The sequence below is a fragment of the Mustela putorius genome, unplaced genomic scaffold (genome assembly GCF_011764305.1).
Source record: "Mustela putorius furo isolate JIRA1106 unplaced genomic scaffold, ASM1176430v1.1 tig00001215_pilon_pilon_pilon, whole genome shotgun sequence".
In the NCBI taxonomy this organism is placed as follows: domain Eukaryota; kingdom Metazoa; phylum Chordata; class Mammalia; order Carnivora; family Mustelidae; genus Mustela; species Mustela putorius.
Window position 1 is genome coordinate 2,030,103 of NW_025421638.1, and position 27,543 is coordinate 2,057,645.

At 36.0% G+C, this 27,543-nt stretch overlaps 1 protein-coding gene across 3 annotated transcripts in view; it reads left to right on the plus strand.

Annotated features, from left to right (window-relative positions):
* NDST3 (N-deacetylase and N-sulfotransferase 3) overlaps positions 1-27,543 on the plus strand; it is a 177,667-nt gene that overhangs the window by 76,371 nt on the left and 73,753 nt on the right. For all 3 annotated transcript variants that reach the window (XM_004748013.3, XM_004748012.3, XM_045087507.1), the window contains exons 5-6: positions 8,651-8,836; positions 14,347-14,475. In XM_004748013.3, coding sequence (XP_004748070.1) covers positions 8,651-8,836; positions 14,347-14,475 — 315 coding nt within the window. The remainder of the gene's footprint in view (positions 1-8,650; positions 8,837-14,346; positions 14,476-27,543) is intronic.

The window sequence follows — 27,543 nt, forward strand, 5'->3', positions numbered from 1 at the left end:
GAAATGCCAGCCATTGAAAAAAAAATGAGCCTAGCCTATGCAAGGTACAAGTGTTTACATCATTCTTTTGAGTACTCTTACAAAAGTACACCCGTTAGTGGTGTGTTTACTTATGAAGCACTCAACAAAGATATGACGACACTTCAAAAATTCTGAAGGGAACTTGAAGAGAGGAAAACAGCATGCTCTGTTAAATAGAAACTTACTTGAAATGAATTACATAATTATTAGGGAAGACTAGAAGAAAATCTGTCAGTCTCCCTCGGATAATCCCTTCTTAGAGGGTACCAGGGAAAATGAAGATTAAATTTCAGTATTGGTACTGAATCACTAACTTAACTTTCATTACTGGAATTTCTTAATGCATTGGGTATACTAAATTTCATTTAAGTTTTTCAAATAACTAAGCTGTTAACTTGGGGTAGCACTTGAAGGGGGCTATGTATTGTCAAGATGGGTTTTTACTGATATTGTTACTACAGCCTTATCAAATTTATGGTTTGCTGGGTGTATTTTTACCTCCCACTTTATACCTAGTATCAATTATTTTTTCCAGAAAAAAAAATACATACTTTTTTGTAAAACTCTTTCTAGATAAGATTGATTCTGATATTGTATCTACTTTAAGGAATGTCTACTCATAAATAAGAATTCTCAGGGCACCTGGGTGGCTCGGTCTGTTGAACATTTGCCTTTGCCTCAGGTCATGATCCCAAGGTTTGGGATCAAGCCCCCCATGGGGCTTCTTGATAAGCGGGGATCCTGCTTCTCTCTCTCCCACTGCCACTCCCTGTGCCTGTGCATTCTCTCTCTCTCTCTCTCTCTCTCTCTCTCTGTCAAATAAATAAGTGAAATTTTATCCAGGGACTCCAGGATCATGACCTGAGCTCAAGGCAGTCACTTAACCAACTGAACCAGTCAGGTGCCCCAAAGAGTTTTTTGAAGGGTAGAAATGATGCAGAAGGATTCTTAGTTTACCATTGTTCCTTGTCCTTTTGTTGTTTAAAACACAAAGAGAATAATGTTAATAAAATGAAAGGAAATTACACAGTAATTGACCAATAATATTGTTTATATTATATCTGTCATTCTCTACAACTCTTTATAAATAATTTTATTACCCCTACTTGGCAAGCAAAGGAAGTGAGGCTTAGTGAGACCTGCCCAAAGTCCCACAATGTATGAAGGGTAGCACTGAGATTGAGCCCAGGACTCCTACATCTGTGCTTTGCTTTCTCCATGATACTATGCTCTCCCTATCCCTGAGACTCTTGGTTGACACCATTGTCATGGACTTGGGTATCTTTAGATATGGGAAGAATAGGATTATTGATGAAACACTATATATTCTTTTCCAGAGCTGAGTAACTTCAGAGTAGTAAGGTCATACTTCTCTTTTAGGAGTTACAAAAATGTCATTCTATTTCACAAAATTTCATTATTAACATCTTTAACACTTTAATCCAAAGACTCCTGTTACTGTAGCACACTTCTTTTAAATCCAAACTATGAGACAAAGAAATCACCTTCCTGGGGTTTCTGAACCCATAAGAAAATCACCAATCGGGGAAGTTCACCTAGGCCTTGGTGTCCAGAGTTTTTATTGGGGCACGATTGATTGAATCACTGGTCATGGGATTGAACTCAACGTCTAGGTCTCCTCCACTCCCTGGAAGTCAGGCCGATATCACCTGGCTCAAAGCCCTTCCTCTCTAATTTCATGGGTGGCCCTTCTGGCACGGCCAAACCACATTCTGAGTCATCTTGTTAGCATGACTCAGATATGGTCTCAGGGGCCCACCATCAATAACAAAGACATTCCTATCACTCTAAAAATCTGAGGATTTCAGGCTTATCTCCCAGGAACCAGGGATGATGAATACCAGCCAAACTCTTTATTATACAATAGCTGCTGACGGAGGATGAATTTAAACTCTTAAACCAAATGTATTAAAAACAACATGATCATCACAGCAGAGTTTTCACATACCAACCAGCAAACAGAAATTTATATGATGAATTAAATATTACCATGTTAAAAAAAAAAAAATAAATCTACTGGTCAAATCTATAAATATTAACCAAATTTGTGTAAATGTGCCAATTACATTTTAGGAGATTATTACTTCCCTAAATTTATAGGTGGAAAATTACACGTGTTAGTTCAAGATTAGACCATGGATTAAAGATAGTGCATTTATATTTAGCACCTGAATATAAAACCACTCTAAAGCCACCCAGGTTATATCAAAGCAGCACAGAATTTTAAATCTGAACATTAGTAACTACTTGCACAATTAAAAAAAAAAACAGTAAAAATCAGATTCCTATACTCAGGTAATTATTTTTTTCAGTTTCTTTTATTTCAAACCATATCAGAAATAACATCATTTGTCACAGGAACATATTTTAATATTGAAAATGTTAGCATTCAGTTCCAAATCGTAATTCCCCGACCTAAAAATCAATCCCGACTTGCCTGGTTTTGTCCTAAGTGAAGAAGAAAGTCAGCTTCATTGGGATAGTAGTTTTACATATATTGGGACACCTGCACTGCTATTTCTTACTTTCCCCCTGTCAAAGCAACTGCTACAGACCTCCTCCAGATGCTACAGGCCCTGTAGGCTCTCATAAGCTAACATTCTTGTGCGGCCCATTAGTTTAACTTTAGGAAAACATTGTTTTTAGAAACATTAAAATGTTCCTCAAATTTAAAGGCCTAGTTTCAGAAATCATTTTCTTCATATATACTATGTGCATATATGAGTATGTGTGCACTCATATGTATTCTATGTTAAAAGGTTCTAATTTCATTTTTCAAACGTACTCCTGTCAACTGGAAAAATGTAGTCTTTTCTATGTGAAAAGCAATAGCTTTTCAGGAAGCCACTTTAAAAAGCAAAGCAAAACAATTTTTTTTTCTAGAAACAACTCCAAAACTTACTACCTTATCATAAACCCATGTAAACTATAAATGTAAATTCTCAGTGCTATGATATGGTTAACCAAAGAAAGAAAGTCTATATGCTGAGGAAGTGGGACATGTAACCAAAATGAACTGCAGAGAAACACAAATTTTTTCCAAACTACGTTGTAATGAAATTTTAGATTTTTTTCTACTACAGAATATGTAGAATGTCTGTTTGGTTACCTACCATTGTGGGGTTTTCTAATTATAGTGGTTTTTTAAGTTGCTAATCTGAGAAACACGGGAATAGGCAACAAGTCTAGTCATAAATGGAAATTTAAAAGGTTCTGTTTAGGGCGCCTGGGTGGCTCAGTGGATAAGCCGCTGCCTTCGGCTCAGGTCATGATCTCAGGGTCCTGGGATCGAGTCCCACGTGGGGTTCTCTGCTCAGCAGGGAGCCTGCTTCCTCCTCTCTCTCTCTCTCTGCCTGCCTCTCCGACTACTTGTGATTTCTCTCTGTCAAATAAATAAATAAAATCTTTAAAAAAAAAATAAAAGGTTCTGTTTATAAAGATTAAAACAGAAAAGTACTATTCTATTATGCTCAGCAAAATAAGTCAGACTGAGAAAGATAAATACCATATGATTCTACTGATAAATAGAATCTATAAAAAGACATAGAATCAACAACAACAAAAAAAGCTGAATCAGAACTATAAATACAGAGAATAAAATGATGGTTGCCAAAGGGGAAAGGGGAAGGGAGGAGTTTGGGCAAAATGGGTGATGGAGAGTGGGAGATACAGGCCTGCAGATATGGGATGGGTAATCACAGAAATAAAAAGCAGAGCAGAAGGGATAGAGTCAATGATACTGTAGCAGTGATGTAATGGGACAGATGGTAGCTGCACTTGTGAACATAGTATAATGTATAAACCTGTCGAGTCACACTAAGTTGTACACCTGAAACTACTGTAACATCCTGTGTAAACTATCCTCAAATTTTAAAAAGCAAAGTACATTCTTATACTAGCAAGAATTTAAGTAAATATTATCAAAGATTATAATAAACAATGATTCTTCAGTGTTACTCAAATACCTGAATACTAATTTTTCTCTTCTTTCTTTTAGTTTTTTTTTGGGGAATTTTTTTTAAAGAATATAGCATAACTTTTTGCTTGATAAAAATGTATTATGCTCACATCGATCTGAAAGTCTTTAAATACATAATTTTTGAAAACCTTATAATTTTTATTCTATAATTTAAATATTTAAGTTCATAATAATAAATATGTCTTACACTTGAATAATATATTTTAGCTATAGTCTCAAAAGTGTTTTCAAATATTACTTTAATAAAATTTCCCTGTGAGTTACCCGTGTCTGTGGGTGAATTGAGAGCTTAACTGAGATCATTGAGAAAGTTAGCATGAGAGGAAAGTGGTCAGAATCAGCTCATAAACTCACTCGCTAATATTTATTTCATGCTTACTATTGGCAAGATACCGGGCATATAGAAGTGGATGAAAGAGAACCCAAAATTTGTGGAGTCTATTGTTTAGTGAGGAAGATAGAGATTAAGAAATAATTACACAGAAAATTTTTCACTTGCAAATTGTGCTGTGTATGAAGAAGATATGAAGGCTATAAGGCAAAATCTTAATATGATCTAATAATTTAGATCAGAACTTATCAGTAAAGCCTTCTTTGTAGATATGACAAAAATAAATTATGAAAAAGAGGTATCACATTTATCCACAGGAAGTGTTGGGGTAGGGACATTCCAGGCTGAGAAAACCAGATAGAGAAGGGTGCTAAAGTAGGAAAGCACTTGGTGGATTTTAGGAAAAGATTAACATGACTAACATACAGTGAAGGGTGCAGGATAGAGAGAGAAGCAAGGGTCCTACCATGCAACACTTGGAACTATCCTAAAAAATCTATATTTTATCATTAAGTTCAAGGAGAAATCAAGGATAGATTTTGAATAAAATGTTATAGGATCATATTTGTGACTTTAAAGTATTACTGTGGCTGCTGTGTAGAAAATGGATGGATGTAGCAGGAGAGGAAATGCGTAGAAGAGTTAGGAACCTGGGCTACAAGCCCATGGGATAAAATGGTAAATGAGACCAGGGTAATGGTGATGACCGAATTGGAGAAAAGTGGATAGATTTAAGATACATCCTGGAGGTAGTACTGATAGGCTATGATAATAGACTGGATTCAGGACAGAATAGGGAAATAGGTGTCAAGAACAACCTCTAACTTTTCCTACATGGCCAAGAGTTGGCTGTGGCTGACAGTGTCATTCAACGACATAGAGGAACCCTGGGGAAAGAGCATATCGAGTAGAGAGGTGGAGATGAAGAGTTCAGTTGTGAGAATCATTAATCCACTTTGTTCAAAGTCTCTGACTTATATTTAATAGTAACAAAGCCATATTTCCCAGCCTTTTCAGTCCAAGTCCTCCACTGAAAAATCTTGATATGAATTATAGGTTCCTGGAACTAAAATGCTACTTTCAGTCGAGGATTACTGAAGAAGAATTAACTTTTTAAGCTAACGTGGATAGTATTTTAGAATTTTGGCCCCAGATAAAAAAAATAATAATAATAATACATGCTTAATTTCAAATTAAAAGATTTGGAAGAGAATTATCAGTTAAGAATTAAGCATTGTAGCTAAACCCTCTAAAACCTGATAGTCTGCCTTCCAAAACACACTACCTACATTTTAGCCCAAACTTTTCTATGCAAGAACATTTCTAGTGTTCTTTCTGGTATTGAATGCAATCTGTGTTCTTTCTGGTATTGAATGCAATCTGGGGGCCAATTTATGTTACCTTTATGTAAAGCCCTTTTAAAAGATTTCCTACTAACTAGCTCTCCAGCAATTTATAGCCTGGAGCCACATGGTGCTGGTTGTGACTATATGGACAGATCAGAAGAGAAGCAGGGACAGGACACTAAGATAGAAGTCACAGAATCCTCACATGAGAGAATCCCAAAACCTACAGTGAAAGCAGAAAAGAGGGTGTAATAGCTCTTTTACTGATTAAAAAAAAAAAAAAAAAAAAGATGGCCTGGTGGCTTCATAATTTCCATATTAGAGTTGAGTAGTAGGACCACAGCTTATTAAAAAAAAAAAATGGAGGCAGGGCAGTAATGACAACAATAAACAGCATACATTGAATGTGTATCATGCACTAAATGCTCCCCCTGTGTAATATTATTTAATTTACTCTGAACTCCTTCAAGATAATTACCCCATGATTAGCATTTGAGAACAGGACATGAGGCTTAGATAAGGTCATAAATCATTTGCCAAAGGCCACACAGGTAGAAAATGGGAGAGTGAAATGGCCAGATAGATCTGACTCCAGAAATGGAGTTTTCTACCATCATGACACACGGCACCAGCACAAAAAGATGAGACTAAGAAGCCTCAGTATTTCTTCAGTGTTAAAAGCTGGAAATAAAAACAAAATTGCGCATACATTGGTCCCCAAATATTTGGGAATATTCCAAAAGGAAGGAAGTGTCCCTGCTGTGCAAGGTGAAGGAAGTGTCCCTGCTGTGCAAGGTCATCCTTTTCTTATATGGGGTTCCTGAACACAGAACCTACTACTTAGGGGCATTGGAAACTACCTTGAGCTTTCTATCAGCATAATTTCTTACAAATTTAGAGATATTTGAATTTAAAGTACAGTTCCTATCATTGTGAATTTCATCCTTGCTTTTTAAGAAACTGTTAATCTGTAATTGTTAATTTTTTTTCTTTAAATTTCAATGACTGAAATTCATTTTCTTTCATTTGGTCCATAATCACTGCACCCCTATTTTTAAACCAAATTAGATGAATACTTCACTGACCTAGTCTAACACAAAGTATGCACTGGCGAATTATTTTTAGTTGAAAAAATTTGCTTTAGTTTGAGTTTCTAAAAACCAGTAAAAGAACTGCAGCGAGATATTTCAGCTCAGTTTTTAGCAAAATTCTAAATTATATAATAGTAATTCCATTAAATATGGCCAGCTCCACAAAGATGCAAATACAATGAAAAACACAAAACTTTCTCTGTCATCCTTCAGAAACAGAGACATGGGCCACTCAACACTAATAGTACTCATTCTCTTTTCTCACGGTACAAATGTGGCAGCTTCTCTTTTCAGCAATTCCAGTACTTCTATCTGACTGAACTCACTCTTAAATGATGAATAGAATTTACAAGATAAGGGGCAAAGGACATTCAGTTGAGGGGGACAGTGTATACAGTGTACAGCAAAGACTTAAAGGGAATCATCAGAAATTGTGGGTGGGGAGGATGAATGCTGGTAGGAGATAATGCTGTGTAGACGGGCTAGGGACCAAATGTTGAAGGCCTTTTACACTGTGTGAGGGAGTCGGACAGATACTTACGGAACAAGAAACCACTGGCAACCCATTTTCTTTCTTTCAGGGACTTCATATACTTCCTTCACCTCCTGTCATTATCTAAGTTGAAAAAAAAAAAAAGTTAGCCTTACAAATTAGCTGAACAAAGCTAGCTTCTTTTCCCGTATCCATTTGGAGCGTATTTCTATAACTCAATACATTTAGAAGCCTGATAACTATGGTTCTCTGTATGTGAAATTGTCCTTTGGCATGAAGAAAAGCCATGACTAATTCAAAGGAGGCCTATTTGGGTGGAACTTTTGAAGACTATAAAGCAATTGAAAATACAGATAGAAAAATAAACTATTTTTCAGGAGAAAAAAATACACGTCTACTGCTGAAGCCATGGGTATTCTTTTTATAAAAGATGTGTTTCATCTTTTACGCCTATGCAATTTCCCTGTGTGACAAGATGCCTATATGTATCAAGATTAAGGGACCAACTCAAATGAAGAAGAACAATGACAATTATACAAATTTTCCCCAAACATCCTCCAATATATCCAGATAACACATAAATTTATTTTTGGAATTTTCTGACCCAGTCAGGGCCAAGTGGTATCCACATGTGTTGTATGTGCAATTTTAAAACTATTCTTTATAACTGGACTCATTTTCTATACAAAATCTTGACTTTACACCAACGAAATTTCCAGATTATTTGGCTCTTTCAATACCTTCTACTTTTACTATAACCAGGACTTCAACTTCAAAGAAAATTGCTCTATAAGATTTAATACATTTCTTCATTGCAGGTGCCTGCTTCTTCCAAGGCAGGGAACATAATCTATTACCGGCCCACATGCCGAAGGACTAGCAGAAATGTGGCAAATTTGGTAGAACCTGGGAAATAGGCAAAATAAAATCCCCTTAGCATTAGATTTCTAATGAAATCTAATGTTCTATCCCTCTAATAAACGGTGGTCTTATTTTTGTGGGGAGTGCTGAGTGTTGTTTGTTGCAAGTGCTTATCATTTAATTTATTGAAATTGTGAGAACAGAAAGAAGGACGGGCGACTATGACAAGATGCACTAAGTGCAGACTCTTTCAAGTTATTCATTAAAATCATCATCCTGTTCTGCCCCCTCTTAAAAACAAATGTATTAACATCAAGATGAGTGGAAAGGTTACCAGGCTTCATAACAGCCTAGAGGTTGTAATATTTGTCACCTTAATTTTACAATGCAATTAGGTAATGATGCATTTAAACAAATGCATTTGTAGCACATTTGAAAAATCTGGGGGGTAAAAATAGGATCAAGGTAAATCTTCCCACATTCTAATCAATATTTGCTTGGTCTCAGGAGCACGGCATTCCTACCGACATGGGCTACGCAGTGGCCCCTCACCATTCGGGCGTCTACCCTGTACATGTTCAGCTTTACGAGGCTTGGAAGAAGGTTTGGAATATTAGAATCACCAGCACAGAAGAATATCCGCATCTGAAACCAGCCAGACACCGGAGGGGCTTCATCCACAAAAACATCATGGTGAGCCTCTCTGGTATGCATAGGGTAGAACTAATTTTTTAAGATTTACATTCTTCATTTGTAGAAAGAACAAAAGAGAAGAGCAAAATGTTGAGCTCTTAACTAGGAAAAGCTTCCTACTGCAGGAAGTATATTTCTCATATCTAAGCATCTAAGCAGAGGATGTTTTAATTAAAGTCACTTCTGCATAATTCTTTGAATACAAAATGCTTTCTTGCTTTCTTTCTTTTTTTTTTTTTTTTTAACTGATACTATTAACCAGAAACTGATGTGAAAATACTAAGGAAACAACATATCTTGCTGGTAATTTATGGAAGCCATCATCTCTTCAAAAAGTTATTTAGTATATAAAATAGGGGCACCTGGGTGGCTCAGTGGGTTGAGTCTCTGCCTTCAGCTCAGGTCATAACCTCAGGGTCTTGGGATCAAGCCCTGCAGTGGGCTCTCTGCTCAGCAGGGAGCCTGCTTCCCCTCTCCCTTTGCCTGCCTCTCTGCCTACTTGTGATCTCTGTCTGTTAAATAAATAAATAAAATCTTTAAAAAAAATTTTTTTAAGTTGTTTACTACGTAAAACAAAAACCAACTCTCCCTATGTTAACGTGCTGCTCTTTTACAAGTCAAACTGTTCTTCTCTTTATCATGTCAGACCAAGCAAACAAAGAAAAACTCGACTACTTACAACAAGAAGCCACACATGAAGCCCTGCGTAATTACCAACAGATCATAATATAGAGTACAAATGCAACAGACGATGTTAATTAAATCATTTTCATCCACTGTCAAATTCTCTCCAAAGCTTCCCCAATGTTTTTGTTTTTTGTTTTGTTTTGTTTTGTTTTACAATGGTGACACATGCCTATTGTCAAGATATGTTATTACTTAATACTTTGTGAGGCCTCCCAAAGGAACTAAATCCAACTTTTTTTTCCATACTAGAACACCCAAAGAGTTTTGACATTAGGAAGGGGCTCCCTGATTTAGACTCATCCTGGGAAGGAATACTACAGAGAAAAACACTGTGCGATGAAGCACTGTTACACCCTGTCAGACTATGTCTGACCAGATCTCTACTCTAGAATTAGGAGTAACTGACTTCTTTTCAGACAGTTTTCCAATGTCTGCAAAAATTACAGAATGGATGATGACATTTAAGTTGTATCATCTCCCATTTTGACTTTTCCCTCAATAAAAACTGCTGTAAATCCTAGGTGGGGACATAATGGCTCTATTTCATCCCAGTCTGCCCTTCTTTACTGAAGATAAACTCACTATGCCTCAACTGCCAGCCTGTTGACCAGAGAGCGTTTAGGAGACCTGGGTTATAATTGAAGAGTATCTGTACTTCCTGCCATTTTTAAATCATATGCAGTGTTGGTAGAACAGTGAATCTAAGTCTCTAAGGATTTTATTAAACATTGTCCTCTTTTGTTTCTGTTTCTGCCAATACTGCCAGAAAATTTGCTTGGCTGTGTCCCATGGGATATGTTCATTTTTTGTTTCTCCCAAAAACATATTTTAACTGTACTGTAAATGCACAAACCTTACAGGTAATAAAGGCTCTGTTTTGATGGAATTGTTCCTATGGCTCCAATTGTGTAGCAATCCATGGAAACCCTCTATATTTGTTTTGTGGGCTCTTGGATGAGAATTTTCAAGCGGGAAATGCTCAGCAGGCCATTGATTGTGCAGCAAAAGAAAGAGAACATGGCTTGGAGTCATCCAAATAGAGATGCAAGTAAGACCACAAGAGCCAGTATGCTCTCCTAGGAAGAGAATGAAAAGAAGGAAAAAAAAAAAAATCACACCCATATTTTGTTTTATGAGATGAGGGAAACTTTTTTTTAATATTCATAAATCAAATCCCAAAGGCCTTAAATTGAACGCATTACTTCCCTTCAAGCCAGCTGTTATTGATCCTGCTATTCCTGATTCAGTTCTGCAACTCGGACATGATGCTGGCTACAGCCCTCCAACTTCCAGCCTCTGCACTCCAACAATAATTCCTTTACAATGCATTTTTATTCCCCTTAGTTTCCCACAACTTAATTCACTGCCTTGGTTTCATGTGTAAAATGTGCTGCTGGCTCCTACTTTGTTTATAGCTTCCATTTACCCCACACTATAGCCTGTTCCACAGATACAGCCAGTCTTTTTTTTTTTTTTTTTTTTAATTCTTTTTAGAACACTGCTGTCATTTTGGCCTTCCTAACCTTGATACATCCAATTATCTCCACACCCCTTAACTTGCTCTTCAGGTACCTGAAAAGAATTTAGTCTAAATCTACCTTTCTACTTTCTATTTTCCTGTAGCTAATACAGACTCACTCCAGCCAAAAAATTTTAAAACAGTATTGCTGTGTCCATATCTTTGTTAATTTTTCTTCCTCAAAAGATTTTCTGACCACTCTCTACCTACTCTTATTCCCTTTATTCCTCAATATCAACTCCATGTCCTATAATTTATTGTAAAGCGTCTTGGTGTACAACAGCTGAGCAGCTCAAGCCTGCTCTCCTGTGAATTCCCATAACAGATCCTTTTATAACTCCACAAAAATATAAAAGCCTATGACATTTCAAGGCATTTGTGCCCTAACCAGAGTCTCTGAGTTTCCAGTCTTAGTGCACTGTCTGCTGGACAAATTCGATCTTCATTCAGTAAGAAATTAAGAAAAAACCAGGATTCTCTACCCTAACCCCTGGTTGCTAAATGTGACTCTCTGGAGAAAGCCAGAGCCCTCTAAACAATTAGACTACAGATCCTGATTGTCCACTTTCTGTTTCTAATGGAGATGCCCATTGATAAAGGTTCCTATTAACCCTGCTGGAAGCCTCCTAGATTGTCTTAACTGGTAACTCCTAAAAGCATTTGTTGACAGCTGCTCTAGGTTTAGGCCTTAAGTATAGGATATTGGCTTCAGGTCCAACTGGTCAAGATTCTTGTTGGTTAAGGCTTTCTTAACCATCTCCCACTTACTGTCAGGAAGGTTTCCATAGTCTCCTCAATGTCTCCAAGCTGAATTTGATAATGTCACACTCCTAGAATCAGTTCTGGAGGACAGTCCCTAGCAAAACACCTAAAAATAAACAAAAAACAAACAATCAACAAACCCTCTCTCATTCCTTCTCTAACACAAGAAAGCTATTTGAAGGAATATGTTCAGTGTCCTGTAGCATTGAGCTCAGGAGTTAGACAATGGAATATGACCCTGTCACATTCTGAGTATCTCCTCACCCTCCTGTGGTGGCCTGCTGAGCATCTGAGGGCTCACGTTAGCTCTTACCCTCTCGGCAGGTGCGATCCTTCCCAGAGGTCAAGGGTAAAGCCTTTGCACATCCTCTTCTCTGTGTTCAAACTCAAATAATTTGAGAAATAGACAAAATCCCAATTTCTTTTCTCTCTCCATTTTGCATAGAATCAGCGAGACAATCAAGTCCCAAAGATAGCTCTTTATGTTTCCAGAGTTTTTCAGGCAAGATACTCAAGCTGAATCCCGAAAGTGATTCAAAATCATGCACTTTTAAAACGTAAAATTAGCCTACCTTTTAATCACCTGTGGGTATTTATTTAGCTTTGGAGTATTTCTCTTTATTCCAGTATACCTTAAATTCTTCAGGAGTAGAAAGAATGTATCTTTGTGTTCTCCCACATGGACTTACATAGAGTTTAAGAATATGTACTTGTTTTTAAAAATGAACAAATGCTATATAAAGCTTTGATTTCCTGGAGAATGATATTTTCATGAATTTTTAGGGAATATATTTAATTCAGCTAGGATATCTTTGCACTGGGTTCTTGTTTGCCATTGATTTTGTGCATAACATTGTAAGAATGTGGTACTTTTAAACATAAATATCACCAGAGTTAATACTCGGCAATAAATTGAAGTTCATTTAACTATTTCATCAAGATAGAACAGCTCTCAAGGATATTTGACCAGTTTACAAAAATAAATGGGATATATGAAGTTCCAATTTACACAGCAATGTATGATATACTGATTGAGCTAAGAATTGTGTTTTTTGTAAGAAAACTTTCAAGGACGAGATTGAAATTTATTATAATATAGAAACTAAAGAAAAAGAACTAGTATATTTGTAGAGGGTTGCAAAGCATGAAAAGTCCTACATAGGTAGTATTTTGAAAGCACTTACGGAGCCAAGTGCTTTAAGAATAAAGACCAAAAAATGAAGATCAATTTACTGAGTACAATAAGCAGAAAACTTGCATGTTTAAGATTCTGTAAGCCGGTATCTCTCCAAAGTATATTCATTAATTGACTATTCCTTCAAGTATATAGTGAGAAACACAGGTCATTACAAAATCATTATATAAGATATAGCTAAAGATTGTACCATCCTGCACAGCATTAATTCACACTTTCTTTTATAATTGCACTGTTATTTTACCAGAAAAGCTTTGAGAAATTGAAAAAAAAAAAATCCTTATCATGAATGTGTATAATTGAAACAAATAATGGTTTTCATATACAAAGGAGGAAAACAAAGCTTTCTCCTAAGTGATGTTTTATCATTTTGTTTATGGCAGCTTATAAAAGTTAATAGTCAAAAGCATAATCTCTTTTTAACTTTTGGAACTGGCAGCCTTCAGACTTAAAATCTGGGGCAGTTGTTCTTCCAGACTAGAAAAGATGCTATGCTTTGTGTCTCAAATATTTGTTCTAATTTAAAATATCATTTCTTTTTTTTTAATTTAAATTAAATTAGCCAACATATAGTACATCATTAGTCTCAGATGTAGAGTTCAATAATTTATCGATAGCACATGACACCCAGTGCTCATCATATCACGTGCCATCCTTAATGCCCATCACCCCATTCCCCCATCCCCCCACTTGTCTCCCCTCCAGCAACCCTCAGCTTGTTCCCTATAGCTAAGAGTCTTTCATGGTTTTTCTACCTCTCTGATGACTTCCCATGTTTTCCCTCCCTTCTCCTATGGCTTTCTGCCCTGTTTCTTATATTCCACGTACAGGTGAAACCATATGATGATTGTCTTTGATTCACTTATTTCGCTCAGCGTAATACCGCCATTTCTTAAGAATCAGATTGTTAATGATTGACTTCATTTTCTAGTGCATGTGTAGAATTTGGCAGAAAGTATTATCCTTAAAATTTTTGCCTACTAGATTACAGGGTAGACAATTCCAATATTTTTCAAGTCTCATTTTCACTTCTTTTTTATTTCTTAAGATGCTGGAACATACTAGGCTTCATAGCAGCAGTATTGACTTGGAGATTTAAAATAAGCGGCTAAAATAATTCAAAGTCTATCTTAGTTTTAAAATATTTCTTCAACTTTCTTCAGTATTCTTTCTGTGCTGATGTCATTCTTGCTTTCCTAGAGTGTGAAGGATTTTCTGGGTCTTAGTTAAGAGTTGAATAAAATGACACCAGCTTATGCATCAACAACTTCCATGAGAAAAAACCCAAGTTTCAACAAATTAATTGGTCGAAGGGACTTTTTCCTTACTTGTTTTTTCTTCCTTCAGGTTCTTCCAAGACAAACCTGTGGGCTTTTCACTCACACAATTTTCTACAAGGAATATCCAGGAGGTCCTAAAGAGCTAGACAAGAGTATCCAAGGAGGTGAACTTTTCTTCACTGTGGTTCTCAATCCAGTAAGTACTTTGAGTTAATCTCAAAATAAAAAAAAATAAAAAAAATAAATTTTAAAAGGTGAAAAATGATCAGGTGGCTGAAAATTACCCTGACAAAAAGGCCAGATTTTGGGTAGTTTCAGCCAACTTGATATGAAGTTCTAGCTCCAAAACAGAAAAAAATTCAATTTGGAACCAAATCTAGAGAAGGAGGCAAACTCATTCTACAAGTAGCAGTGACATGAGGAACTTATGGAAAGCCAGGAGAGTGTTCTAGGACCTCCTTTGCATTAAAAAGTGTTCAGAATTCAAAGATTTCTTTCTTTTATGGAGAACAAGGTCTTTTTAAAAGTTTTTATTTAAATTCAGTTAACAAAGAGCATAATGTTATTCAGATGTACTACATAGTGATTCAGCACTTCCCTACAACACCTGATGCTCATCACATGATGCCCCCCACCCTGCTAACCATCGGTTTGTTCTATATAGTTAAGAGTCTGTTTCTTGGTTTGTCTTTTTCCCTTTGCTTTGTTTTGTTTCCTAAATTCCACGAGTGAAATCATATGGTATTTGTCTTTCTCTGACTTATTTAACTTCATATAATACTCTGTAACTCCAGCCACATCGTTGTAAATGGCAAGACTTCCTTCTTTTTTATAACTAATAGTCATATATATGTATATATATACATGTGTATTATATATTATATATTATATATATATCTTATTCAGTATATATACACACCACCTCTTCTTTATCCATTCATACATCAATGGACATTTGGGCTCTTTCCATAATTTGGCTATTGTAGATAATGCTGCTATAAACATTGATAAACATTGTGGTGCATGTATCCCTTTGAATTAGTATTTTTAAATTCTTTGGGTAAATACCTAGTAGTATAATTACTGGATCATAGGTTAGTTCTATTTTTAACTTTTTAAGGAATCTCCATACTGTTTTCCAGAGTGACTGGCTGCACCATTTTGCATCCAGTGCAAGAGGGTTCTCCTTTCTCCACATCCTCACCAACACCTGTTGGTTCTTCTTTTGTTGATTACAGCCATTCTGGCAGGTATAAGGTGATATTTCATGTAGTTTTGTTTTGTATTTCCCTGATGATTAGTGATGATGAGCATCTCTTCATATGTCCATTAGGCATCTGTCTGTCTTCTTTATATAAAGAACTTATAAAACTCAACACCCAAAAAATGAATAACCCAATTAAAAATGGGTAGAAGACATGAATAGACATTTTTCCAAAGAACAAGATTTTTTACCTGCAAAATTCTCCTATTCCCACTGTGGACCAGTTTTCTCATTTAAATGACCATTAACACTGTGATTCTGTTTTTCCCCTTCCTATTTAAAGTAAAGGTATAAGCAAAGTGAAAGAGGAATTAGGTGAGTAAATATGGTCATTTTGGATACATTTATGTGAGAGCTTGTCTTGTTAGTTCTCAGGCCCGGCAGAGCAGCCTATTTAATTGGCTGCTGCTCTTCTTCCTTCACTTCTTAATACTTGTGTGCCAGCTCTACAATAACCATTTGCGCATATATCTGCCGGAGGCTAGTGTGATAAATATGTGTAGAAAAAGACGAACTAACTGAAGTAAGGTGTATAAGGAAAAGAAGGGGTTTTATTTCCCTTCTGAATATCACTAACATAAAAAAATAAAATTAGGTTTATTTATCAGTTGTATGGGTTTGCCTCTGGCATTAGCAATATTAAAGATGAAAAAGTCTAATTTTCCAAATATGAAAAAAGCCTGTTAGCATAAAAGTTGAAGAAGATAGAAATAAAGAGAATAAATTTTGAGAAGCCCCATTCTGGATCCTAATTTTACAGGTCTTGCAAATAAAATTACAGGTATTTTTCATCATCTTCTTGTATTTAATGACTATATTTATTTCTTAGCTTCTAGAAAATGAGATTAGACATAAGGGCGACACATCTTTGGGAAAAATCATCATGTGTATTCAAAACTCAAGATGATTTCAGGCAGTATGCCATTTCCCCTTTTGCAAGTTTATCCATCTTCATACCCCCAAAATGTAAGCAATTCTGATTTATACATCAGAAGTAATCTGATTTTTCTAACATATCTATTCTTCACAAATGGAAGCATCTTTGGAATCATCTCTTATGACTTTCTCCTCCTCCTCTTCCTCTCTCTCTCTCTTTTTTTTTTTTTTTTTTTTTTTTTGGTCAATTCAGCCAGTAATACACAGGTAAAAGAGTTAAACAAATACTTGATTATGAACTAAAGACTAAGTTAAAACATTTTTAATAAGTTAAAATTTTCACTAATTATTTTAAGACCCTTTAATCTGTAAAGTATACAGTTCTTACATTTTATATTTCCTTTCATCATAGAGCAATATGACTACGAACAGATAATGTCTATTTGATTCTTTCTTTTTTTTCTTAAAGAGAGAAAGGGAGAGAGAGAGCATGAGCCAGGCCTGGAGGCCAGGGTGGGAGTGAGGGCAAAAGGAAAGAGAGAATCTTTTTTTTTTTTTTTAAAGATTTTATTTATTTATTTGAGAGAGAGAGAACATTAGTGGAGAAAGGTCAGCGGGAGAAGCAGACTCTCTGCCGAGCAGGGAGCCCAATGTGGGACTCGATCCCGGGACTCCAGGATTGCGACCTGAGCTGAAGGCAGTTGCTTAACCAACTGAGCCACCCAGGAGCCCAGAAAGAGAGAATCTTAAGCAGACTCCACCATCCAGTAAAGAGCCTGGCTTGAGGCTTGATCTCACAACCCTAACATCATGACCTGAGCTAAAATCAAGAGTCAGGCACTTAACTGACTGAGCCACCCAGGTGACCCCTCTTTGATTCTTTTACCCAATTGTTGCTTTGGTGCTTAAGAAATTCCTAGTGGTATTATAATTTCTGAACTTCCTAGAGGAAATTAGTTTCATTTAACACGGAAGAAATTCAATATTAGGTCATTCATATACAAGAGATTTATAAGAAGTGTTTTTCACGGTTTCAAAACCAAATTCTTTTCTTTTTTAATAATTATTTTATTTTATTTTATTTTATTTTATTTTATTTTATTTTATTTTATTTGACACAGAGAGAGAGTGCACAAGCGGGGGTGGGGGCGGGTGGGACAGAAGGGGATGGAGAAGCAGACTACCCGCTGAGAAGGGAGCCCAATAAGAAGCTTGATCCCAGGACTCTGGGATCATGACCTGAGCCAAATGCAGATGCTTGACAACTGAGCAACCCAGGCACCCCCCAAATTATTTTTTAAAAATCTTACAGTAAATCTTGTATGAATCATGGATACTAATTTGAGATAATTAGCTGGGCAAATGTTTTAAATGTTTAGCAAATCTAGCTGCTTTTCAGGCCTTTATAGATAATATTGGCAGTTTTGTTTTTCTTGATGAGAAAATCCACAGGGAATAAAGGGGAGGGAAAAAAAATTTCCAGAGAACTTGTGCTTTCCTGATTCAGAAAACTTTCAGTAGACAATTACTTTCGGATAAATGCTGGAATTCAAAATTGAAAGATCCTTGTAGGACACCATAAGATAGGGATGGAATCCAAATTAATTTCATCCGATATGCCAACTCCAATTTTTGGAAGCAACTAGTGTCACCTGGAGATTTCTGGTTGAGAAGCCCACTTCTAAAACTTAGCTCAAGTCTCTCACCCAAGAGAAGACCACTATCATTAGTTAGTGATGTTTGCCTTGCAGAGCAGACTGAGGAGGAGTGACCTGTTTCACATTAATTATCCATCCCAAAATTACATGTTTGGGTAAATCTGTGTTAAAATTAAGAGAGGTCCAGGTGCAGTGAGGCATGCTACTGATTTGTCAGATGGCACTCTTTTCCAGGTCAGAATAAGAATGAGAAAACCTTGATGGAACCATAGTACGTATTAGCTGCAGGAAAGATATGAAATTTAATTATAGTGGATTTGAATGATAGCCATTATAAGCTTAAGTAATACCCTAGTCCTTGATTAGAAGTGCCATTTTCTGAGAATGCTGAATGAGTTTTCCAACATGCAAAAAGGCATAGGTGTATTTGAAACATACCTATGTCTCAAATATATTCAAATACGCTGGAGATGAAATGAAAATAAACAGGGGTGCCTGGGGGCTCAGTGGGTTAAAGCCTCTGCCTTTAGCTCAGGTCATGATCTCAGGGTCCTGGGATTGAGCCCCACATCGGGCTCTCTACTTGGCGGGGAGCCTGCTTCTCCCTCTCTCTCTGCCTACTTGTGATCCCTCTTTCTCTGTCCAATAAATAAATAAAATCTTTTTAAAAAAAAGAAAATATAAATTTTAAGTAAAATATAACTTTAAGTTTAAAATATAAGTTTAAGTTTAAAATATAAACTTTAAGTAAAATACAAACTTTAAGGAATTTAAGTAGCGTATTTTAAGTTTTCTGCCCACGTGTCAACATAGTATCAAGGTGCTACAGTAAGTTTTGCCAGTATCTGGGTGAGAGGTAGCTGCAACAGAGTTGCACCTCTCAGAGTTAAACCAGAATAGATCACAGTGAAGACAGAATAACACTCAAGCCTGAAATGTTCTGTTACCAAAGTATTTTTTATTGTTAAAGAAAGAAGTCCTCACCAAATAAATTTAATATAGATAAAAACAAATATTAGCAATATCTAAGAGAGAGAAAACCTCAGCCTTCTCCAAATGATATTTCCAATATCACAGGCCTAGACACCTCTTCTTATATGCACTGGATACAGAGATTTTGGTTAATATATTGACTTTGAAGTTTAGGTACAGTTGGGAGGTGGGCCCATCAGGCTATCTGATCCAAGGACCACAAAGAAATTAAGAATTTTTTTCTTTTGTGTGTGTGTCTGTTTCTAAACTCACACAGTGACAACTATTTTTTTTTAAGATTTTATTATTTATTTATTTATTTGACAGAGAGAGAGAGAGAGAGAGTACAAGAAGGCAGAGCAGCAGGCAGAGAGAGAGGGGGAAGCAGGTTCCCCACTGAGCAGAGAGCCTGATACAGGGCTTGATCCCAGGACCCTGAGATCTTGACCTGAAGCAAAGGCAGAGGCTTAACCCACTGAGTCACCTGGGCTCCCCTAGTGACTTCTTGATTATAGTTCACTTTCCTATAGGAAAAGAATATGTCAATCACAAGAACTTGAACTCACTAGAACAGTAATTTGCAGTGCAATTTTATTATAGATCTTTCAGTTGGTGAATATTTCTTGTGTAACCTGCCTACCAAAAGAAGATCCCTTCCAATTGTACATATTCAAATATTTCAGCCCCTCCATAATTTACAATTTCCCATGTTAAACTAATAAATAGCATTCTGTTCTTATTTATTAATTTCATGGTCTTTGCTAATTTGACTCTACACCACTAAGAAATGGGAGCTCTCTGTCAGTGTATTGAATCAGATTTTGGAGCCCATTTGCTAAGTAGCAGATTCTGAACTCTTTTTTGATTGATTCAGGAGGGTAACAAGAATGACTTTATGGATATACCAGAGGAGAGAGACACTGGAATTATCCTGGAGTTGCTGTTAGCTATAGACAAAATTTCTACCAAGCATACACTATACTCAGACACGAATATTCCTGATCAATTCATGGTGCTACAAGTACCTTCCTATACCCTTTTAAAAAGTCTACTTACTTTACATACCTATAAGATACTATGGAGAAGGATATTAAGAACTGAAACTTATGAAGATGACAAAAAATATTCATCGACAGTGACTACACTGCCCTCAACAAATAGAATACTATAAATCTATGACAGATATTGTCATAGAAAAGGAGCTAGTAAGAGTATACTGTATATTTTAACATGATTTTCCTGTTCCACCTATCTTAAGAAGATAGAAAAATACCTAACTGGTGTGACAAATGGGATAGTTCTAGATTAGACATGATTGTTCTTGTGGAAGCCATATTATCTTGTATAGCTCTGAAAAAAGATACCACCTTCCTGCTCCAGTGTCCTTATTTCTAATTACAAATTGTTCCGAGTCTTTGCTTCTGCTCTTATTTAATAAACAGATGCTAGGTATTGAGTCATTAACAATGGATATCTGTGGGATGCTTGGCCTCCCTTAAACATACTTGATAATAAAGTCAGTGCTTGCCTCACTTATTAATCCAAAAGAGTCATGAGATTTCATGCTCCTACCACATTTGCTTGGAATTCAAATGGAACAAAAGCCTATTTGGAACAAAAAGCCATATTTGAGTGGATTACAATGAAAGTCAAACAAAATTCACACAACATAGCTGTAAATACAGAAATTAACCCACACTGAAAAATATTTTTAAAACTATAACTTATATGAGTAGGGGTTATGTGTGCTTATCTATAAAGTCATCTAAAAGGAAGCAACTATTTTTCCTAATGGGAAATTTTGTTTCTTTCCTAATTATTTATTAATCCTGCAAAAAATTGTAAGGGTAACAGAAAACCCATTATTAAAAATTAAATAAATGATAATAATAACAACTTTAGATAGTAGAAAAATAATTCCTGAACATGCCTAATAATGAGTATTACCTGAGACACTTGATTTTTTAAAAAAAATCCAAACTTTAATGCATCAGAATCTTCAGGGAATATTTTGGGGTACCTGAATACTTATCATGAGCTTCAGTTGATTCTTAAGATCAGGCAGATTTGGGAAATACTACGAAGGAAGAAAATGGAAAAATAATGTTGGTAATCATGGATTACTAAAAACTGCTATAGAAATCATGGACCTAAGATCAAGGTATCAGAATTGAAAATGAACTCAGATCTTCAGTAGGATTTAAAAAACAATGAGAATAATAAATTTTTTTCTTAGGGACCAGAGAACTGTAACTTGAACTGGAGTTTAAAGTAGAGGTAACTACTTTAGCTTTTAAAAAGCTAAGCCGGCCTCTACTCTACTCTGGCCAGCCTTCTGTTCCCATAGCATGCTCTGCAGACTCTCTCCACAGTACCACTGTAACTGTGGGTTTACTGTTAGTCTGCTTGCTTCTTGTGGTAGAAAATGTGTCTTTCATCTCCAAAACCATTCCCATGTTTAAACATGATGTCCTATACCTAATTTTTATTTAACATATATTGAGAAAGAGAAACTAGCTCTTCTAATAACCTGATATGAAAAAAAGACAATGAATCTAAAAGGAAAGGAAGTCTGCATGCTAGTAAGATAGTTCTCAAATCAAAAACCTAAGTAGGACCTACTTCATGAGTTGGCTGGGGCTAAATTACATACTGTTATATACTGTGTTTCACATATGTAATTTCTCTTCACTATAAAGACTTGCTCTCATTGAGTTCCTCAGGTGTAAGGATGAGGGACTCACTCAGGTTACCTCAAGCAATGGGTGTGTTGTCTGCAGACAACTGAACAATCAGGGCCCCTGGGACCTAAAGTGTTCTTCTGAGTCTTAGCAACTCTAGGGTCCATAAACACTAGAATTACTAATCCAGATCTTGCCATCATGCTTTAATACGAACGTTCAAATTCTTCTCCTTTGTCTGAATGTGTCTTCTATAAAGTACTTCTCTGCTAGTGCTGCTTATTTATGACTTCCACTAAGAAAAAAAAAATTCATAAATGAATTAACTTAATTGACCAAAAAGGGGGAAATGGGGTACTGGTAAAGCAAATTATGTTTCCCCATAATAGAATACATTCAGCTATTAAAAACATAATTTATGTTATATTATTTATGACCTATCCAGGATAGAGTTAGTATTTACTCAGTTCCAGTTGTTCTCTATCTGTAAGTCTCATATGTCACCTAACACCTACCTCATCACTTGATTATTTGAGTTTTCATCTTTTTTTTAATATAAGGAGACATTCTTGCAGGAATGATCTATGTGTGTCTCATTTTCGTGTTCCCCACTGTGTCTAGATCAATCTCTTGAATGTAATAAGAGGTCACCAATTTTTTTAAAATGATTGCCTTAATACATGAATAGTTGGGAGCATTGCTTGATTTACGGTATATCCAAAGGTGAATAATAACAAGACTGGTTTTATACGACTACATTCTGGAAGATTCTCTGCTTATAACTAAGTGAAATTCATGATCCAGGAAATTTTTAACTGACCCTTAATGGTGGTAAGTTTTCACACATGATGATGAATTAGCCTGACATGGAACAGTGGACAGTTAAAGCTGAAGAAAGCCACAGAGTTTATCTATTCAATCACCTAATTTTTCTGTAGTATTCTGTTGAGAAACCCAATTTTCTTTTTATTTCCCAATAGCATGGGCATTATATGTATATTACATATATATATATAATATATATATATACACACACATATATATATATACACATACACTATATGTATATATATGTACACACACATGTACATGACCTGAGCCAATAAAAGGGTAGCATCAAGGGAAACAGAAGCAGAGACATGGATTCTTGAGGGAATAAAAACACCCCAGCCACAGCAAGTCACAATCAAGAGGGATATGAAGGATACAGAACTTTTTCCTGAGAAGTGGCAGATCAAAGCTCCACATGAGGCATTCTAACCCTCAGATCCTACACAGGAGAAACAGCCCCCACACACAACAGACTTTGAAAACCAATGGGAATTATGTTCAGGAAAATTACAAAACTGTGGAGAATGGAAAACCCACTCTTAAATGGCTTGTGTGCAAATGCACTTGACCCAGAAACCAGCCCCAAACACCCAATTTATAAAGCACATAGATGATAGATAAAGGACACTCATTTACAACCCTTAAAGCATCCACTGGAGAGGCAGGACAGCAGGGACTCTCCTCAGGGACTGATATTTCTCCAAAGAAGACATACAGGCATAGGCCAACAGGCACATGGAAAGATACTCAACAGCACTGATGTTAGAGAAATGCAAATCAAAATCACAGTGAGATTATCTCCTAACCCCTGTTAGAAAGTCTGTGACCAAATGGACAAGAAATAACACACGTTAGAAGGGATATATAGACAAGAGAACCCTATGCACTGTTAGTGAGATTGTAAATTGATGCAGCCAGTATGGAAAACAGTATGGAGATTCCCTTAAAAATTAAGAATAACACTACCATATGACCCAGCTATTCTACTTCTGGGTATTTATCTGAAAAATACAAAAACACTAATTTGAAAAGACATATGCACTCCTTTGTTCATTGCAACATTATTTATAATAGCTAAGATACCAAAACAACCTAAGTGTCCAGATGGGTAAAGAAGATGTGGTACACTTATATAATGGAAGACTACTTGGCCATAAAAAAGAATAAAATATTTCCATTTCTGACATGGAAATCCGACATGGATGGATCTTGGGGATATTATGCTAAGTAAAATAAGTCAGAGAAAAACGAATACCATATGATTTTACTCAAATGTGGAATTTAAGAAAAATAAACAAAAAATAAAAATATATTCAAAGATACAGAGAACAGACTAGTGGTTACCAAAGGAAAAGGAGGTTCATAGGTGGGTGAAATGGCCAAAGAGGGTCAACTATATGGTGATGGATGTTAACTAGATTTGTGGTGGTAATAACTTTGTGGTGTGTCCAGATGTCAAATTATAAAGCTACACACCTGAAATTTGCCTGGGTGGCTCAGTGGGTTAAAGCCTCTGCCTTCAGCTCAGGTCATGATCCCAGGGTCCTGGAATGGACTCCCACGTCAGGCTCTCTGCTCAGAGAGGAGCCTGCTTCCTCCTCTCTCTCTCTCTGCCTGTCTCTCTGCCTACTTGTGATCCGTCTGTCAAATAAATAAATAAAATCTTAAAAAAAAAAAAAAAACTAAGACAAAAAAGTGCTTTTGTAAAAGGCTTTAATAAGCACTTATAGCCAAGGGAAAATGTTGAATGTTCATTTAAAGATCTATAAATCATAAATAATAAAAGAATCACTTTTTATCTAGTTGATGCTACTTATAAATTGATAAGACTTTTAAACTTGTAAAGCCAAATTATTTTATTTCATTTATTTGCTATCCTCCATATCAGCCCTATTTTTCTATCAGTAATGTTCTTCACAACTAACTGCAAGTTACATAATTACTTGCCACTGTGAGATTTAACATACTACAAGAAAGCATGGTTAAGACCTTTTGATTTCCACAGTTAAGAAAAAAAGAAATATGATAAATCCTTAAGTCTTTGGAATGGATATTAAGAAATAAAAAATAGGTATTAAGTTAAAGAAATGAATATTGTTATTCCTTATTTAATCCTTTGATAGCCTCCCCTTCTTTCAATAATCATCTATGCATCTTTCACTCCACCCATAGTTTCCCTAAATAGGACCTATTGTTTCATTCTGTGCCTTCAAGGACACTACTGGGTTCAACTTGATTCTTTCCAGCAAATCTGAGTTCATATATCATCTTTTTATAGAAGACTTCCCGCCACTCTCCAGTTTCTCCTCTGTATTCTCATAGCACCCAGGCATAACCCTAACATAACCTGGCCACAGCACCTTAACCAGTTATCTTTCTCATCCAATAGTTTGTGCATTCCTTGATATAAGACCTCATGTCTTTTTTTTTTTTTAAAGATTTTATTTATTTGTCAGAGAGAGCGAGCGAGAGCGAGCACAGGCAGACAGAGTGCAAGGCAGAGTCAGACGGAGAAGCAGGCTCCCTGGGGAGCAAGGAGCCCGATATGGGACTTGATCCCAGGACGCTGGGATCATGACCTGAGCCGAAGGCAGCTGCTTAACCAACTGAGCCACCCAGGCGTCCCATGTCTTTTTTTTTTTTTAAGATTTTATTTATTTATTTATTTGACAGGCAGAGATCACAAGTAGGCAGAGAGGCAGGCAGAGAGAGAGGGAAGCAGGCTCCCCGTTGAGCAGAGAACCCGATGCAGGACTCGATCCCAGGACCCCGAGATCATGACCTGAGCTGAAGGCAGCTGCTTAACCCACTGAGCCACCCAGGTGTCCATAAGACATCATGTCTTAATTCTGTTTTATAACCACAGTATACTGCAAAATTGGGGGCACATAGTTTTCAGTAAATGACAGTGAATTAATTTATGATGCCTGTATATGTCATATCCTTTGAATCTGAAGAGAAATCTGGTTGCCTGGAAAGTACCTAATCACAGAATCACAGAATTTATTCAAGAGAGTTTGCATTACTTGGGCAGAATGATCTCCCAACATGGCATCCAGACAGATTCTTCTGAAAGTCATTTCATTCATGAAAGATGCTCAGTTTCATTCATGGGAAGAAAAATGCAAGTTAAATATACTGATATTATTTCTTATCTACCATATTGACCAAAATTCAAAATATTGCTAAAATACGTTAACAATGTTGTGGAAAAACAGGTATTCTCATATATCCTAGTGGTTGTGCAAAGTGGTCCCTAATGCAAGAATTTAAAATGATGCAGCTGCTATGGAAGACAATATAGTATTTCCTCAAAAATTAAAAATAGAACTAGTCTATGATCCAGCAATCCAGTTTCTGGGTATTTGTCCAAAAGAACTGAAAATAGGATTTTGAAGAGATATTTGCTCTCCTGTGTTCCAGGCAGCATTATTCACAATGGCCAAGAAGTAGAAATAAATGTCCATTGACAGATGCATGAATAAACAAAATGTGGTATATGCGTACAATGGAATATTATTCAACTTTAAAAAGAAAAGGAAATCCTGTCACATGCTACTACATGGATGAAACTCAAGGACATTATGCTAAATGAAATAAGCCACAAAAGGACAGATACTTCATGATTCCACTTGCTTGAAGTATCTAAAGTAGGCAAACTCTTAGAAACAAAGCAGAATGGTGGCTGCCAGGGGTTGGAGGAGGGGGAATTGGGGAGCTGCTGTTCAGTGGGTATAGAGCTCCAGTCATGTAAGATGAAAAAGTTCTCGATATCTGCTCCACGACAATGTGTATGTAGTTAATAATACGGTAATGTACATTCAAGAGTTGCTAACAGAGCAAAATTCATGTTACTTATCACCAGAGTTTAAAAAAAAAAAAAAAAACTTTAAAAATACCTTTTTGTATTCTTGACAATACTTTTTTACTGGAGTACAGCTGAAAAACAATGTCACAATATTTTCAGTGTACAACTTAGTTATTTGACAAGTTTATTTGACATTATGTTCACAACAACTGTAGCTGTCCTGATAAACTGCTATCATAGAATCATTGAGTATATTTCTCATATGAAATGTCACTTTTTTTCCTGTCACTTACTTATTCCGTAACTAGAAGCCTGTATCTCTCACTCCCCTTCACCTACTTTACCCAATCCCAACCCTCCCCCACTCTGGGCACCAGTTTGTTCTCTGACTTACAGATCTAATTCTGCTTTTTGTTCATTCATTTACTTTTTTTTTTAGACTCCACATATGGGTAGAATCATATGGTATTTGTTTTACTCAGTCTGACTTACTTCACTTAGCATAATGTCATTTAGGTCCTTCCATGCTGTCTCAAATGGCATGAGCTCATCCTTTTTTCTGGCGTTATAATATTCCATTGTATTTATATACCACACCTTTTTTATCCATTCACCTACTAATGGACACTTAGGTTGCTTCCATATCTTAGCATTGTAAATAGTGCTGTAATAAACATAGGGATGCAAATATCTTTTCAAATTAGTGTTTTCATGAATGTCTAATAGTGGAACTTTGGAATCATACAGTATTCTTATTTTTAATTTTTTGAGGAAACTCCATACTGGTTTCCACAGTGGCTGCAACCATTTCCATTCCTACCAACAGTGTACAGGGGTTCCTTTTTCTCCACATCCTTACCAATACTTATTATTTCTTGACTTTTCAACTTTAGCCATTTTAATAAGTTTAAGGTGATATTTCATAATAGTTTTAATTTGCATTCCCCTGCAAATTAACAATGTTAATTGTTAACATTGTTGAGCAATGTTAACAATGTTGAGCATCTTTACCTAAGTGTTGGGCATCTGGATGTCTTCTTTGGAAAATATCTATTCATATCTTCTGCCCATTTTTAATTGGATTATTTGGTTTGGGTGTGCTAAGTTGCATAAGTTCTTTATATATTTTAAATACTAACCTTTTATCAGAGATGCCATTTGCAAATATCTTCTT